Genomic DNA, 15,011 nt, shown 5'->3' on the forward strand with positions numbered 1-15,011 from the left:
CAAAGCAAACAGCAGAAATGTTGTGAATGCTTTGCTTTCAAGTCGTCACAGCTTTAAGATGCTTTCAACATGCTGCACGAATGTCCTTTGGCCGCTACCTAAGCGAGCCGCACTTTGTTTTACACATAATCTTCATTATAATTTCATTGTCTTGGCTGCTGTCCCGACATCCATCGGGGTTTTTGTTGTTATCGCACCTGTTACACTTCTTCGGGCCTTCCGTCTTTTCCGAAGGCCCTCGAAACTGGCCGGCGCTTCGATTTTATGGCCCTCATTAAAACGCGCCATGCTCTCAGGTATTTCTGCCACGGAAAATTCATTCACTTTAGCATTTTCCACTTTTATATGTTTTTCCAACGAACTCGAACTCGAACTCTGACGATTTACCGAAAGACAAAAGTTTTTACAAATGTGATTTATTTGGCTATATCAGCAGGAAATCGAAGAGTTATAGTGAAAATTCTCTCAAAAAGATCTCTGAACTATAATTTATTCCAAGTACTTCTGAAGTAAACTCTATAAATTATTACAGACTATTAGTAGAGCTGGCTTACAAAACGCTTAGAGACTCTTGGGCAGTTAAGTCTTGAATTAAATTTTGTCTTCACCTTCGAATTTGCTCAGTGTATTCATTCACAAATTGCGCATCAATTTGGCTGGCATTTAAAGAAATTTTTATATTCATTTTTGTGCGCCTATTCCGCGTTTATTATTTGCGTTGCAGAGCAGTTCAAAGCTAACAGAGAGCGCTGAGGGTCTCACCGTTTAATGAATTTTTATTTGAGAAAGACCTCCGCCTGCCCCCTCGCGAGGAGGTCATAAAAAGGGTTCACAGACGATTTGCTCGAATTAATTGCGACTGCCATTAACGCAGCGAGTCGGAGACAGGAACGTCACTTGGCACCGCCCAACGCCCGTCCCCTTGCCATTGGCATCTCAGCCCGTTCCATCCCATTCCTGGTACATTTTCGACGAAATTACGAGTATTTGTGTGTAATTTGTTTGCGCCTTTGTTCCCAGCCCCAGACAGAAGAGAAGGAAATTACAAAACATTTTTTATATATATATATTTTGTTTATTTGATTTTGTTTACGAGCAGCACTCGCAGTGGGCAGGGAGCCAGCAGGAAATGCAAATTGAATTGGATTTTAGCTTTCGTGAATCTACGGCAGGCAACAGGTTTCACTTAATTGAATATTTCTCTTCCCCAATCAATGGCAATGTTTATTTGCGCTTATCAAAACATTTAACCTTTCTGAGAAGAGCTAGACAGATCACAAGGAGCCTTTGCGAATGATGAAAAGTTCTTTAGGCGTTTCGCTGCTTAAATATTGAATAATCGAATGCCAAAGCTAAATCCGGAATTCAAATCTTGTTTTGTTCTGTCAAATATTTCCTCATTAAGGCCTTACAAATTGATCAGATATGTGAGCATCTGCGATAAGTCTGTTGATCATTAGAGAGCTACAAATTTGTATGATTTGCCCAATGTGTTTATTAAGCCAAGCCAAGCCACTCAGATGCATATCTTGGGCTATTAAAATAAATATCGTGTTGTGGGTGCTTTTAAGGCATCATCAACAAGCAGCTAGAATGCCGTTTATTTCTTCTTTGTCTGGGTCTAAATATTCAAGTGATCTGAACAAAAGCCAATTAGGTGTATATATAGAAGTCGTACAGAAGAATCGCTACTTGAAAAGTGTTTGGCCAGAGGTAGCTGCTTTTAATGGCCATCATCAAGATAACGCCCTCGACATCAAGTTCATCCTGTGGCCCATAATTATCTACTACATCATATTCAAATTCTCGCCCGCCCTAAGCAATAAATGATGAGAATGCAATTAAAGATGCGTAGAAGTTCACTCAACTATCTGGAGAGTCATGGATTTGATTTCTTAATTTCTTATCGCGTCGATTACCTAACATCCGAACGGGTTCGAATTTCAAATCCAATCGACCGGACCCTAACCTCAGACACCAAATGGTCAGCAATCTGAGCGAGGGCTCTCGAGGCAGAGACTCTCACACCAATCCAGTTAATCCCGACATCCCAGCTGCAGATCATAAAAAACCACGTTGAAAGAAACCCTTTTTCTTCAACCGAAACAAAGCCGAATGACTTCTCTCTCTCAATTTCTGTCTCCGTCTCTGTCTCTCCTCTGCAAGCTTGGAATTTTTATTGTATCCGCATCTTTATGGGCGTTTATTAATTACCCATAGAGGCATTGATTTCTAGAGAGGAGTCCAACTCGTTGTTGGCGGCGGCAGCGCTTTTATCAAGACGCGTTCGCCTCCCTACCTAAAAGCCTCCAGATGACAAATCCAAGGCGTTGAATTAATTTGTGTCCACGGGAATCGCGGCCGCAAGTCCACATTGAAGCGTATCTCTTGACGAGACTTTGCGATAAAGCGTTTAGTTTAAGTCGTCTCTCGGCGCTGATAAATCGAACGCGATTCAAGCTCTGCCAGCGGCAGTTGCATTTCATTATTGATGATGGGCTGTCGGGCAAATGACCAAAATAAAGATAAGCTGCACAGCCTCTGGTACAGTGGTACCTGAGAAAATGCAACCGTGCGATAAGCTCCCCCCAATGTCCACATATTTTTTGTTGTTTTGTTTTTTTTTTTTTTGGTCGGGTTCGGAAATTGAAAAAGCATTAACAATGCCCTGTTTTGGCCGTAATGAGCTGCGTCTGGCCTGATTGCCTGCAACTCGAAAGGCATTTCACAGCTTGTGAAGCTGAGGGTTTAGGTGTGAATATGTGAGAAATGCCCGCGATAAGGGAGCTACGCTGAACATTTTTTAATTAAGCTTCTGAGCGGCTTTTGTGGCTTTCAGGATTGTCTACTGAGGCAACTGAGGGCGTGTCCTGGCAGCTTTGTTGACTGCTATGGCAACAGTGGCATAGCCATGCCCTGCAAATGGAACCTGAAGGGTATTATGAGCTCACGATTCTGGTTTGTGATTAATGAAAAAGATCAATTATTTCATATGCTTGATAAATACACTTGTTAAGAAATCGATAAGTATCGATTACTGTACAAACTGTCTGCTAGGCTAAACACAGCTGTGTAAAGAGTAAGCGACTTGATAGGTTTTACTTTCTTGAATTGTTTTCAGCAATCTGGGTATCAATACTCTATATCGCAGTAGCTTGAGGCAAGTAGAAATCACAGTTGTTCGATGAAACCTAAACCGTTTGGGAATGAACTGATCGCAATGAGTTGACCGTACAAAGTCAGTTCTAGCGATGAGCTCATATGAAGCCAGACAAGTAAGGAGAAAGTTTTCCTTACTTCACTGCCCAGCGGCTGGCTTAACTCAATCATTGCTGCGTAGTAAAGAAATCCCGAGATTATTATTGAAAATCTTTGCGTTTGTATTTGTCTAGATCGTAGAATGATGTCATGACAATGCGTCCGCTGAACTTGCGCCCGCTCAATGCGTTCAAGGCCTTCTTACAGTCGTCGATGGATTCGAAGCGCACAAAAACCTTTCCACAGCCGCCTTGGGGTAACTCGTCGCTGGGACGTGGAATCTTTAAGCTTTTTACCTTGCCGTACTTGGCGCACTCCTGCTTGATGTCCGTGCGAATGTCCTCGTACTCGTCATTGTCCAACAGCTCGCTGGGCAGCACCATATTGAGCAGGCACAGCACTTCGGTGGGCTTGCCCGTGGTGACATCCATGGGAAATCCGGGCACCTGCAGCACGGGTAACTGGTTGGCCACCAGATTGCGTACACCGGCAATGGAACGCTGCACGATGAGCTTGCGATCGCCCAGCTGCATGCCGTTCAGGCCAGCTATGGCCTGTTCCGTAATGGAGGAATCAACATACTCGCAAAATGCAAAGCCCTTGCTCTGCCCCGTCACGGTGTCCTTAACCAGATTGAAGCCGCGCAGGTGGCCAAAGGTAACGAGCAGTTCCTTGACTTGCTCCTCGTTCAGGCAGGTGGGCAGGCCGCCAATGTAGATTTTGTGCGGCGAATCGGGCACCACGGGCGAAATTGGCGTATTCCGGACATTTATGATTGATCCCTTTGTGATCTCCACAACCTCCGCAGTGCTTATCGAGGCCACCGGATGGTAGTCGTGCGGGCGTCTTATCTTCAGCGTCTGGCCACGATAGCTGATGCCGTCGAAGGAAATAGCCTGCGTGGCTTCATCCATCGAACGGAACTCGAGAAACGCGAAATTCTTGTCCAGATTCGTTTGACAGGTGAGCACAGCATTGCCGTCGATTCCTTGGGTGCCGTTCAAGCGATTGATCTGTTCATTGAAGAAGGCCATCATATCGTCGTCGGTGGTGCTGAATGGAATGTTGCCGACGTACAGTCGACGGGCCTGCCGCGTCACCGTCGCAATCGCTGCCGACTCGCCAGTGGGCGGGGCATCAGGAACGATTCGGGATGCGATTTGGCCACTCGCCTGCATTGCCTTGTACTGGACTGGTGAGAGATGTTCATAGCCCTGCGGTGGTATATCCCATGAAGAATTGGCGCGCTCCTTGCGACGCTTCATTGGAACCGATTGACTCGTTATCGAACTGGAGCGCGTCGGCCGATGCTTGGAGTGCGACCGCGAACGTGATCTGTGATGGCGACTGCGTGTTTGATGCTTCTCTCGGCGTCCACGACCCATGATAGAATTTGAAAACTCGCAGCAGGGGGCAACAACAAGGTGCAAGTTAATAAATCAAGATTTGGGGCTTATTCTCTGACAGCTTGGAAGAACAAAGGTAACTATGTTGAAATTACTTAACTAATCAAGGAATCAACCAGAGTTGCATTTAAATTGTTTAAGGCCCACAAAAACTCTCCAGGAATGTTTGCTGTAGCGAAATCCCTCGGGTATTTCTATGTATGCCAGCCACATTCCAATCAGACATCGCAATTATGCAACAATAATTCGATTATTAAATATTTGTTGAAATGTTAATTCGAACGTCTCTCGCACAGTTGGCCGAGAGCCGCAATTAAGTGATTTATCAAATGAGGAGAATTTTATAATGTCTTGGCCAGTCGTTGGATCGAAATGTTGCTGCGGGTGCTAACTCAATAAATTCATGCGAATCGTCTTCATCATTATCATAATAATGTCTATTAATATCGCTAATTAATTCCAATTAATTTGGCAATGCGGCCCGCAGGCTGCGCTAATAGAGCATACATTTTTTGATGATTCCATGAAGCTCCACGCGTCCCACTGTGCTGTCGCGCCATGTGTGGTCCATGATGGAAAAGGGGCATAGCTTGAGCGTTCGGCATTCCGGGGAAACGACTTAATTTCTCGAGCGACAAGAAGAAGAAAAAAGCGATGCTCAATTAATACACAAAAGGCGACACAATCAAAATGTCAACTGACACGAGGCTGCAAGCGAAGGCGGAGGAGCAGTTGAAGGCAGCGAAGGGATCACGTTCGATACTCCTACACGCTTACAGCATGCAGCGAACCCTCCGCAACGACTTTGTCGTGTATCAAAAAAGGTATTCGATCGAAAAACTCAAACTGTGTGATAATTAATGTCCAGAGAATCGGGATCCCCTTGGCTTTTGGGACCAACAGCGCGTTCTGGGGGTTCCAAGTGAAGCAGAAGAAGCAGATGAAGGACGGCTTGCCGAGGGCTCAGCGCAGATAGACAAGGATAATGGCTGTGCTTGCAACTGTTTAATGGACATTTGATGATCAGACGCCGATCGCAGCGATAAGAAGATTTATAACGACTTCGAACTATCCAATAATTCAACGCCAATTCTCCAAGCACCCAGCCCGATGATGTGTATATTCATTAATGCTAAATTAAACACATTTCAACGCTGTCCAAAAACCAATTAAATCGCATTTTTATCCAGGTGCTTTTTCTCTTTTCGTTTTTATTTTTATTTTTTGATTTAGGTCTCATGAACTCGGCGACTCAGGCCAGAACCAGAACCAGAGCCGACCACATGACAAACGCAATTAATTTGTCCATTTAAATGCAGGCAACGCTTCTGCAGACATTGACGATGACGAAGCCTCCGAAAAGTGTTTTTATATATATGTATATATATATATAAGTATTTTTTCGATCGTTCGCTTCGATTTCGGCGCGTTATTATTTGATGGCGATAAATTAATTTCGAACAAAAACAAAAAAATAATAATAATGTGATAGGACGCCATAAAAATTCATAATAAAGTGCTCAGCATGAAAATGAGAAAAAGCAATCGAAAAGTAAAAAAATAAAACTAATTATAATATTGAATGCGTATATATTTATATGCATATTTAAATCGATGGGAATTTGTGGGCACATAAAGCCATTGCTTACATAGAAACATCGCTAGAAATCGAAGTGGAATAATTTATATAATTATATCAGAGACCGGATGACCGCAGAAGGAATTGCAATGGCTTGATTGAAGCAACAGCCTTGACATGGCGTATGAAGAGGACTTTATTTAAATCAAAAAAGTTCAGTAGCTATTTTTGTGGACCTCAAGGGGCATCAAGTGAGTCGAACTGAATAAATAATGTATCAAAAGCCAGAGTCGATTTCAAATGCAATTATCGCTAAGTCATTTAACGCTTCGGCATTTCCTAGACTCACATTATAAAGTATACCCTTGAATTCTTCGGAACCCACCTTATTTACCTTAGGCTTCCCGTTCACATCGCTGACTGAATCACATGGGCATTAGTCATAGGCGATTCGATGCGCTTTGGGCGTTCGCATTTTGGTTTCTAATAATGTTGTTGTTGCTGCTGACGTTTCTATGTGGTTCTCATGTCGGTTAGCCACCAAAATTTATTGCGTGCATATATCAAATGTGGTAAATGTTGCTGAAATTGCCAACATTCGGGCTATTTATATTGAAATGTTCATAAATAAATGCTTTTTAACTAACTAACATTTGGAATGTAACAAATTTTTCTGCTTTTTGCTCTTTTTTTTGTGTTTTGTCGACCGCACAGGAAGGTTTTTTATTGGGGTTTCGGATGGATTTCAATTTTGCCCAAAGGCTAAAATCCCCAACAGGGAAAGGGAAGCTAAGCGAAACGTCACAACGAATTGAAGTTGTTAGTGTTTGGGGACTTCTGCTGCTGCTGCTGCTGCTGTTGCTGATGTTGCGGTTGCTCTGTTCCACGAAAATGGGACTCATTTTTTGACAAACATATGCATAAAAGTTTTAATGAACTGGCTGCTTGATTTTGTTGATTTGGTTGGTTTTGGTCAATAGGTCGGTCAGGGAATCTTTTTTTTTTTTTTGGTTTTGTTTTTGGTTTTCGATCGGTTGATGCGTGTTTCAATTGATTTGTGGCCGTAGGCGTGTGAACGTGATTTTATTATCAAATATTTTATGCTGCTAGTTTTAGTAAATTAAATAAATCACCAGAGCAAACACAGAGAGCTTAACCGACTCCATGATATGCTGAACACAGAACATGCTCTTTGTTGCATTGTTGTCTTGCTGTTTTTTGTTTTTGGTGCAATGTCAACAAGAATATTTCAATTTATTTTCTGATGAATCAACAGAAAAACAATTCAGAGTTTTTTGCCTTTTATGGACTGCTGCCCTTTGCACTTGCTGACTCCCTCTCTCCCCTCCTCTCTCTCTCTCTCTCTCTCTCTCTCTAGTTCTGCATCTCTTTTTGGCCCACTGCAGAGCTGCACTCGTAAATATCTTTCGAGTGCATCCGCAACTACTTCAGATTACAGATTTCAGCATAACAATTTATTTTGATATGTATTTTTATGCAATTTCTCGACAATTTGTCGTCGCTGCACCCAAAAAGCTGCCCGCATCCTTCAACTCTCTCCTCCCATTGCTCTCCCTCTTACTCTGCCCCTTTTTTTAACGTGGCATTTGCATCATAAATTGTCAGCAATGTCATAAAATATTTTCGTTTTGTTTGAATTCTTGTTCATTTTGTATTTTATTTTCATGCATTTTTTGTGAACGTCATTATCGTCGTCATGATCATTATCATTGATGCTGATGCAGTTTTTATCATTTCAGTTTTACTGGAAAAAATTAAAACTAAAGCGCTTCCAGAGAGAATTCCTAATGGCATTCGCAGCGCGGCGAAATTATCTGCTTAGCAGCTTTTGATGCTTCGACAGCGAAACGCGACAAAATGCCATTAGAGCACGCAGTAATCCAATAATAGTGCACCGGGAATCTTCAAGGCAGCAGCTTGAACTTGTAGCTGCATCAAGTGCACGCTAGATAATTGCATTTGCAAAGCAGCTTTAACATCAGCTCGGAGTTATGTCAACTTGGCAAAGCCATGTGTGCGTGACTCTCCCTCTCACTCTTCCTCTCTTTCTATCTGTATCTGCACGACAAAGTTTCCTTTACAAAGCCCACAAGCTCTTGAAACTACACAAACTAATACACCCGTTTGTATACCAGCCACCCTCGCCCTCTCAGTCAGTGCAGCAGTTGCCCTTTATGTTCTTTGTTACGTTTCTCTAGCACATCTATTTATTTGCTGCTCTTTCTCTCCCCCTGCCCTTGTCCCTGCCTCTGCCCTAGTTAAATTTAACCCTTGAATGCGCCGCAGCAATTGATTTCTATGAATTGTTGTTGCTGGGGTGGAACCCTTGGAAACTTTAACGGCAAAATTTATGTTTTTCCTTTAGCCATTATGGTAGAAATTGTTATAATTCAATAACAAGATTCTTGGCTTGGCGACTCCGCATCTCCCATTCTCTCTCTCTCTCTCTCTGTCTGGTAATGCGCTTTGTTCTGATTTCCATTTAATAGTCCTCCACAGAATGCGTTAAAATCAATTCAGAATTTATGCGCTTTGGCTTGTAATTTATTTTATGAATGTTTAATAATCTGTGCGCTGGGTAAATTTATGACAATTGCATGTTAATTGGCTGCTCGGCGCCGATATGTCAGTCAAACACTAGCACACACACACACAGAGAGAGAGAGAAGGACAGGGCCATGAATTGTGGGTGTCGCTGAGGGACATTCTGACTGAACGCTCATTTTGTTTACATTCAATTTCATAAGTGGCACTAGGGAGGCCAAACAGCTAGCCGGGTGTCCATTGTTGACTGAGAGCTCAGCTGAGCTGAGCTTTGACGACCCACTCCCAACCCCCTCCAGCCGGCAACCATTCGACAACAGTTGACATGCTGAACACATTATTAGACGCCCTTTCAAGTTGACGATATCGATTCCGAGTTTGTTCAGGCATTTAAAAATGAATGCTAGCCCGGGGCTCAGAGCTTTGTGCGGCGTCTGGGAATTGTGTAAGTGAAAGCTGATTAATAATGAGCACTTGTTGAGAGGGCAATTACTGATCTGTTGGTCTTTTGCAGCACAGCGGGGATTAGAACTATGCACTCTTTAATAATAAGCGTACTACACGCCATGCCAGCGCTGAGCTCCGCATCTGTGCACAGCTGCCAAGTGTCAGCCTTGCCCGTAGCCAGAGAGGCTGAGGCACTTGCAAATCGCTGCATAAATCGCAGCGACAACTCAGTTTCTCTTTTGGTCTGCTCTTATGTATGGCTGGCAGCTCTTCATCATCTTCAGTGACACTTGTTTGTCTAAATGCTGTCGCGTGGCGACCTTACTGGGGTCTCGTTGGAGACCTAGAGACCTTCTGATCTCTCCCTCTCGCACTCTCTCTATCGCCCTCTCTCTATCTCGCTTGTTCCGGCTGCCATATAAACTTTAGCAAATGCACCAACAGACGAACAACAACACGCAAGCTTCAAGCTTCAACATGATTTATGAAACTCTACACATCATAAGCGAATGCGTTTATCATTTTTTACTCTCTCGCCGAAACTGGAAAAAATCTTGGAACTTGGCGACGTTGACAAATGACAAAAAACTGCGTCGCCGTCCATTTGTGCTGTAGGGGCGGTAAACAAGCTGCTCTTAATTTTATCCACCACGCGCATCCGGCCAAGCTCAAGCGCTGCAGGAATCAGAGCTGCGGGCCACCGCGCGTATAGGCAGGGGCCAACCACAGCCTCGTCATTAAATATGCAATAGATACGCTACTTCATATATTTTGTTGTGTTTTTCTCTTCAACTTTTAAAGCGTCAGAAGTCGCATAAATTATTCTGCCAACAACTTGTGTCAACATGATCATTAACAACAACACATTCGGGCAACAGGAACTCTCTCGTCAAGTGAAACTTTTCTATTGGCCAATGGGAATTGGCAACAAAAAAAAAAAAAGACAGTTGCCATGATAATGATGGCATTTCATTTTGATTGAATTATTTTAGTATTTAAAGCCAACCGCCATGACAACTATATGAGATAGAGTTCACCTAGCTATCCAAATCTATAGCAATGTAGTTAGCTATTAATAGAGCCTTGTTAATGCCAACGAACGGCCACAACTCGAATAGATGATTTGTCATTACTCAGCTTTTATGTTGAGCAGTATAAAAGGTAATATAGTCTCTCACAGCTAGACCATGTCGTGTGTGACGCCTTGTGCCCGTGATTTATGCCCGGCTCCAATGGGCCGTAACCATTACAATTATGTACGCAGACGCTGCGGAAGTCCTAGCCACAACAAAGTATCCATTGAAGACGTCGAAGTCGTCATCGTCCAAGCGCCTGCACAATCATTTTTTATGATTAGAATGCAAGAGTCGAATAAATCAACTTAAAGTGCGCATGATTCATATGTTTATCGAGTTGCTATGTGTGCGCACTTCCTTGCACAATTGCACAATTGTGGCCAACTGAAAAGACAGCCAATAGATGAGGCGAGGGGTGCGAATAAACAATAGAAAAACGATGCAGCAGCAGCAGCGATGATTTTGAAGCGCCAAACGTCGCGCATGCGACGCCTAATTGGATTTTTGCTTGGCTGTTGACTCTGGTCTGGTCAGCATATGGAGTGGGTTATTGTAGGTGGGCTGCCAGACGGCCAACCAGCTAGCCAGCCAGCCAGCCAGCAGGAGCCAGCTCTAAACAATAAATGTGGCACGACACACACAGACACACACTTAAACACAGTGAACACTCATAGAGCTCTTTGAATGGCTCTCCAGGTCGCCGTCGCTGCATAAAGTGAAATTGTGCGTAAAATTCGTTGGTCACGTTTCCACGTCTGTTGACAATTGTTTTTGCCCTGAATGAGGCAAGAGCAACGTTTGCGCTGTTTGCTGCCATTAAAACGCGTGTCCACATGCTGACCAGCTACCAGCTACCAGCTACAGAGATCCTCTTCCTCCTTTTGCCACACTATTTCCACACTGCAGTTCGTGTCGTTTTCAGCGCTCGCAAAAAGTGCTGCTAATCTTTTGTTTAGGCCGGACATGTGGCAAAGGCACAGGCACGGGCACAGGCACGGCACAGGCACTCGGCACCACTGAGCGTCCCTCAATTAGGCAACACATTTTCACAGTCTACCCGTGTCAGCTGCGATCATATCGCTGTGTCCAAAATTACACTGGCGACAATCCCTACAGACACTGGACACACCTTTGTCTGTGTTATTATTCGCAGGGATTCTGACTCATTAAGGCGCATCATGTGGCGCATTCATTCGAAATCCGAAATCCCGCTGCACTCGACGGCACAATATTTAACGAGCTGTCTGCGCATTGCGGTTTCTGTTTCGGCTAGGCACTGGTCAATTGAATGAAATTGCAAAGGCCAATCAATGGGCCAGAAGTGACAGAAGAAACACTGAATTACAGCAGTTACATGGTTAAACTTTATATGAAACGGATTGACTTAAGGGAATGATATACCCTACATCTATCAGGTATATTGATGAAGTACTGGAACATCTACTTTATATTGACAGTGAGCTGCAAGTAAGCAGAAGCAAATACTCTTTACATAAAGCATGTATTGAGTGTAAGCCAAACTTAATTTCCAACTTACTTATGCTCATCATTAGCAACATCATCATCTAACCACATTTCTGCATCACCTGTAATACAGTAACATTATGTCACTCACGTTGTAACTATGTATTACTGCACTCATTAGCTTAAGCAGAACCTACTTTATACAAGTACCTCCCAGTTGTCAGGTTAATTTTAGTTTGGCTGCCCCTTAGAATATTGTAATATAAGCCAAATGCTAAGCAGACAAAGTGCCAACACAGCTGCAAACAAGATTTGTGAAATTGTTGTACACGCTTTTGGCCAAACGTAAACTGAGTTTATGGCCACTGAAGTCCGTTTTTAAACTAAGACTAGACTAAGACGACTAAGAGATACACTGAAGAGAGATTCTGAGACAGGCAATAAATAATAAAATAAATAAAAATTATATGTTTAAAAATACATAAAAATTATAAACATGAGATATTCTCAAGGAATCTAAGTTTGATAGCATTGCTAATCGATTTCATGGAAAACGCAAAAGTAATCGATTATTACAAACTACAGTTTCAGCATTTAAGATGTCTAGCTTCCACTCTTTCAGAGATCAACATGTACGTGCTAGATCGACTTGATGCTTGTTACTGATCAAAAGTATATATATTTAATGCCGACAGCCACATCGTCTTCTATCTGTTCCAAGCCAGCTAACCAAACTCTAACAACTCGAATTCGCATTTATAAAGACTAGGGTATAAGAACAAACAGCAGCCAACAAATCGGCATCAAAGTAACTTGTTAAGGGAGTCGATTGGCTGGATAATGTCAAATGCCATGGCTTATAAAGGGTAACGTTGCCTGGCAACAGCCTTATTATATGATAGCAACAACAACAACAGCAATGCGCAACAACTGTCATACAGTTGCGCACTTTTCAGCTTTTAAGCTTGTCGTCGTCCAGTTCATACTTATATATTGTGTGCTTTATCAACTGAGTGAGCCCAGTGTTTTTTATGTCGATCCTGGTTTTGTTCCTCAAATGCAAAAATTATTGCACAATGTTTTTATGACGAGCGAATATATGTTCAGTGCTTTCATTTTTTCACTCGCACTTTATGCGGCTTTTGCGTACTTCTCTCGCACACTTTCCGCTCTGCAGCTTCCCTTTTACAGATTGTTGGCACTGGTATTGGCTGCTGTTGTTGTTGTTATAGTGTTTGCCCTGATGCCAGCTTGCTGTCATGGTAATTTTTAAGCCTTTGCAGATTTTATTTGCTTAAAAAACAACTCACACAAACATGAGAGCATTGGCCCATTTGCAAATATATATAGAATATTTTATTATGTTATTGAAAAATCAGATCAATAATAGTTAGATTTCTATTTTATTTATTTACTCTAGCAGCTTACAATTCACATGCTCACAAACTGTCATAGCTGGTTGTGATAACAGTGTGGTATTCTGTTATAGTTTGTTTATTTTCTTATATATGTTTGTATAACACATTCACTCTATCGACTACTCGACTGCATATGGCATCGTGAGCAAGCTGTTATAACTTATAATTAGAACAGCATGAGGATATAATTTGACTTTTATAGCCTTAAAACTTTTATAGCTTCAGCTACTTTAACATATACTCTTTCGTAATTCGTAAGCAAACTGTTATATCAATCAGTATAACAGTTAGATGTATATTTTTATACTCTGTTACCATTTGAGTGTATAGCAAATTCGTTTTATCATTCATTTTAACCTGCATGTTAAGTAGCTCCCTCGTTGTTCTAGTTTGAGCTTTATTTGTATAACACTTTCATTCAGCAACTTTAACATGCATGTTAAATAGTTCCTAGCAACTAATTATAGCCGTTAGATATCTGTTTATACTCTTTTCTCACATGAGTTGTCTGTGTATAGCAAATTTGCTTTATCAGTTACTTTAACATGCATGTTAAGTAGTTCGTAAAACTTTTATAACTTGCATTTAGAACATTTAGCTATCCTTCTATGCTCTGCTCTCACATGAGTTGTATGCGTATGGCAAATTCATTTTATCAGCTATTTTAACATGCATGTTAAGTGGTTGGTGAGCTTACGTTTATAACATGTTATTATGACAGCGAGGTGTCCTTGTACACACTACAGCTACACGTAGCCTGTCAAATGTTAAGCTCCCATTTGAGTCTCACAGACACTCCGGCAGTGTCTTACCGGAAAGCCCAGCCAGGAAGCAAGCAGACCAAACAATATTCAAGTATGCGCCTGTTAACCCCACCGAAAGGCAAAATATTTGTATTTAATAAAGCCAGGGTCGCTTGACTTTACATACAAGTTGCGGAATTTAATGTATCCTACGGCGTGCGGTGCGGCGACACCGGGAAGGTCCTCAGTCAAACAACAACAACAATAAAAATGGCAGCAGCAACCAGGAGAACAACAGCAACAGAAATGTGAAAATAAAAAACTGAGCTAAAGGCAAATCATAAAAAAATACAATAAAATTCGAACATGAAAAGCCTATTTAAAATGCTGACATACGAAATGCGAACGAACGAATGAACTGAGCCGCTCAGCACTTGAGGGCGCCGCAGTGCAGTGGGCGTGGCAGTAAGGGAAAGCGACGAACCGAGGGACTGAGCGAATTACCATAAAATGAAAAACAAAGGCGCGAAATTGGAGCCGGAGTCCACAACAGTCGCACCCAACTGCAGCCCCTTCGCATCCGTTAGGCACCCGCGCGAATGCGAAAATATGAAAATTGAGTGAAAATATGTAAATGTAATGAAATATTGTTTTTTGCTGTTCAAAGGACGACAACAGAACAAGAACAACAGGAGCCAAAAGCGCTGCGACTGCGACTGCGACTGCGACTTCGCACATGACGTTCAGGATTTACTTAGTTACTTGGGAGCCCAAATGCCCACTTGGCACTTGCCACTTGCCAGGACCCTCCAAAATTTATGCGTAACAAGTCGCTGCCCCATTTATCAAACTCGCTTTCTCTCGCTCTCGCTCTCGCTCCCCATCTCTATCTCTCTGCTTACTTGGCTGTGATTTACACTCTCGTTTTCTTGTCGAGCCCTTGGTTAGCGTATGTCAGTCTGGCTGACAGACTGAAAGAATGACAGACTGTCAGTATTGAAGCCGTTTTGGCTGTTATTTAAATTATGAAAATTATTCAAACCACAAATGGAATC

The 15,011-nt window shown here is 42.4% G+C and overlaps 1 protein-coding gene across 1 annotated transcript; it reads right to left on the minus strand.

The window, feature by feature from the left end:
- Positions 1-3,344: 3,344 nt before the first annotated feature.
- LOC111593471 (splicing factor U2AF 50 kDa subunit) lies at positions 3,345-4,732 on the minus strand. The gene has a single exon (XM_023306236.2). The coding sequence runs from the start codon at positions 4,641-4,643 to the stop codon at positions 3,360-3,362; it is 1,284 nt and encodes a 427-aa protein (XP_023162004.1). The 5' UTR covers positions 4,644-4,732; the 3' UTR covers positions 3,345-3,359.
- Positions 4,733-15,011: the final 10,279 nt, after the last annotated feature.

Source organism: Drosophila hydei, unplaced genomic scaffold (assembly GCF_003285905.1).
Source record: "Drosophila hydei strain 15085-1641.00,03,60 unplaced genomic scaffold, DhydRS2 tig00000060-arrow-pilon, whole genome shotgun sequence".
In the NCBI taxonomy this organism is placed as follows: Eukaryota; Metazoa; Arthropoda; class Insecta; order Diptera; family Drosophilidae; genus Drosophila; species Drosophila hydei.

Coding starts and splice junctions, on each gene's coding strand:
- LOC111593471 (XM_023306236.2), bottom strand. CDS start 4,643: ATGGGTCGTGGACGCCGAGAGAAGCATCAAACACGCAGTCGCCATCAC.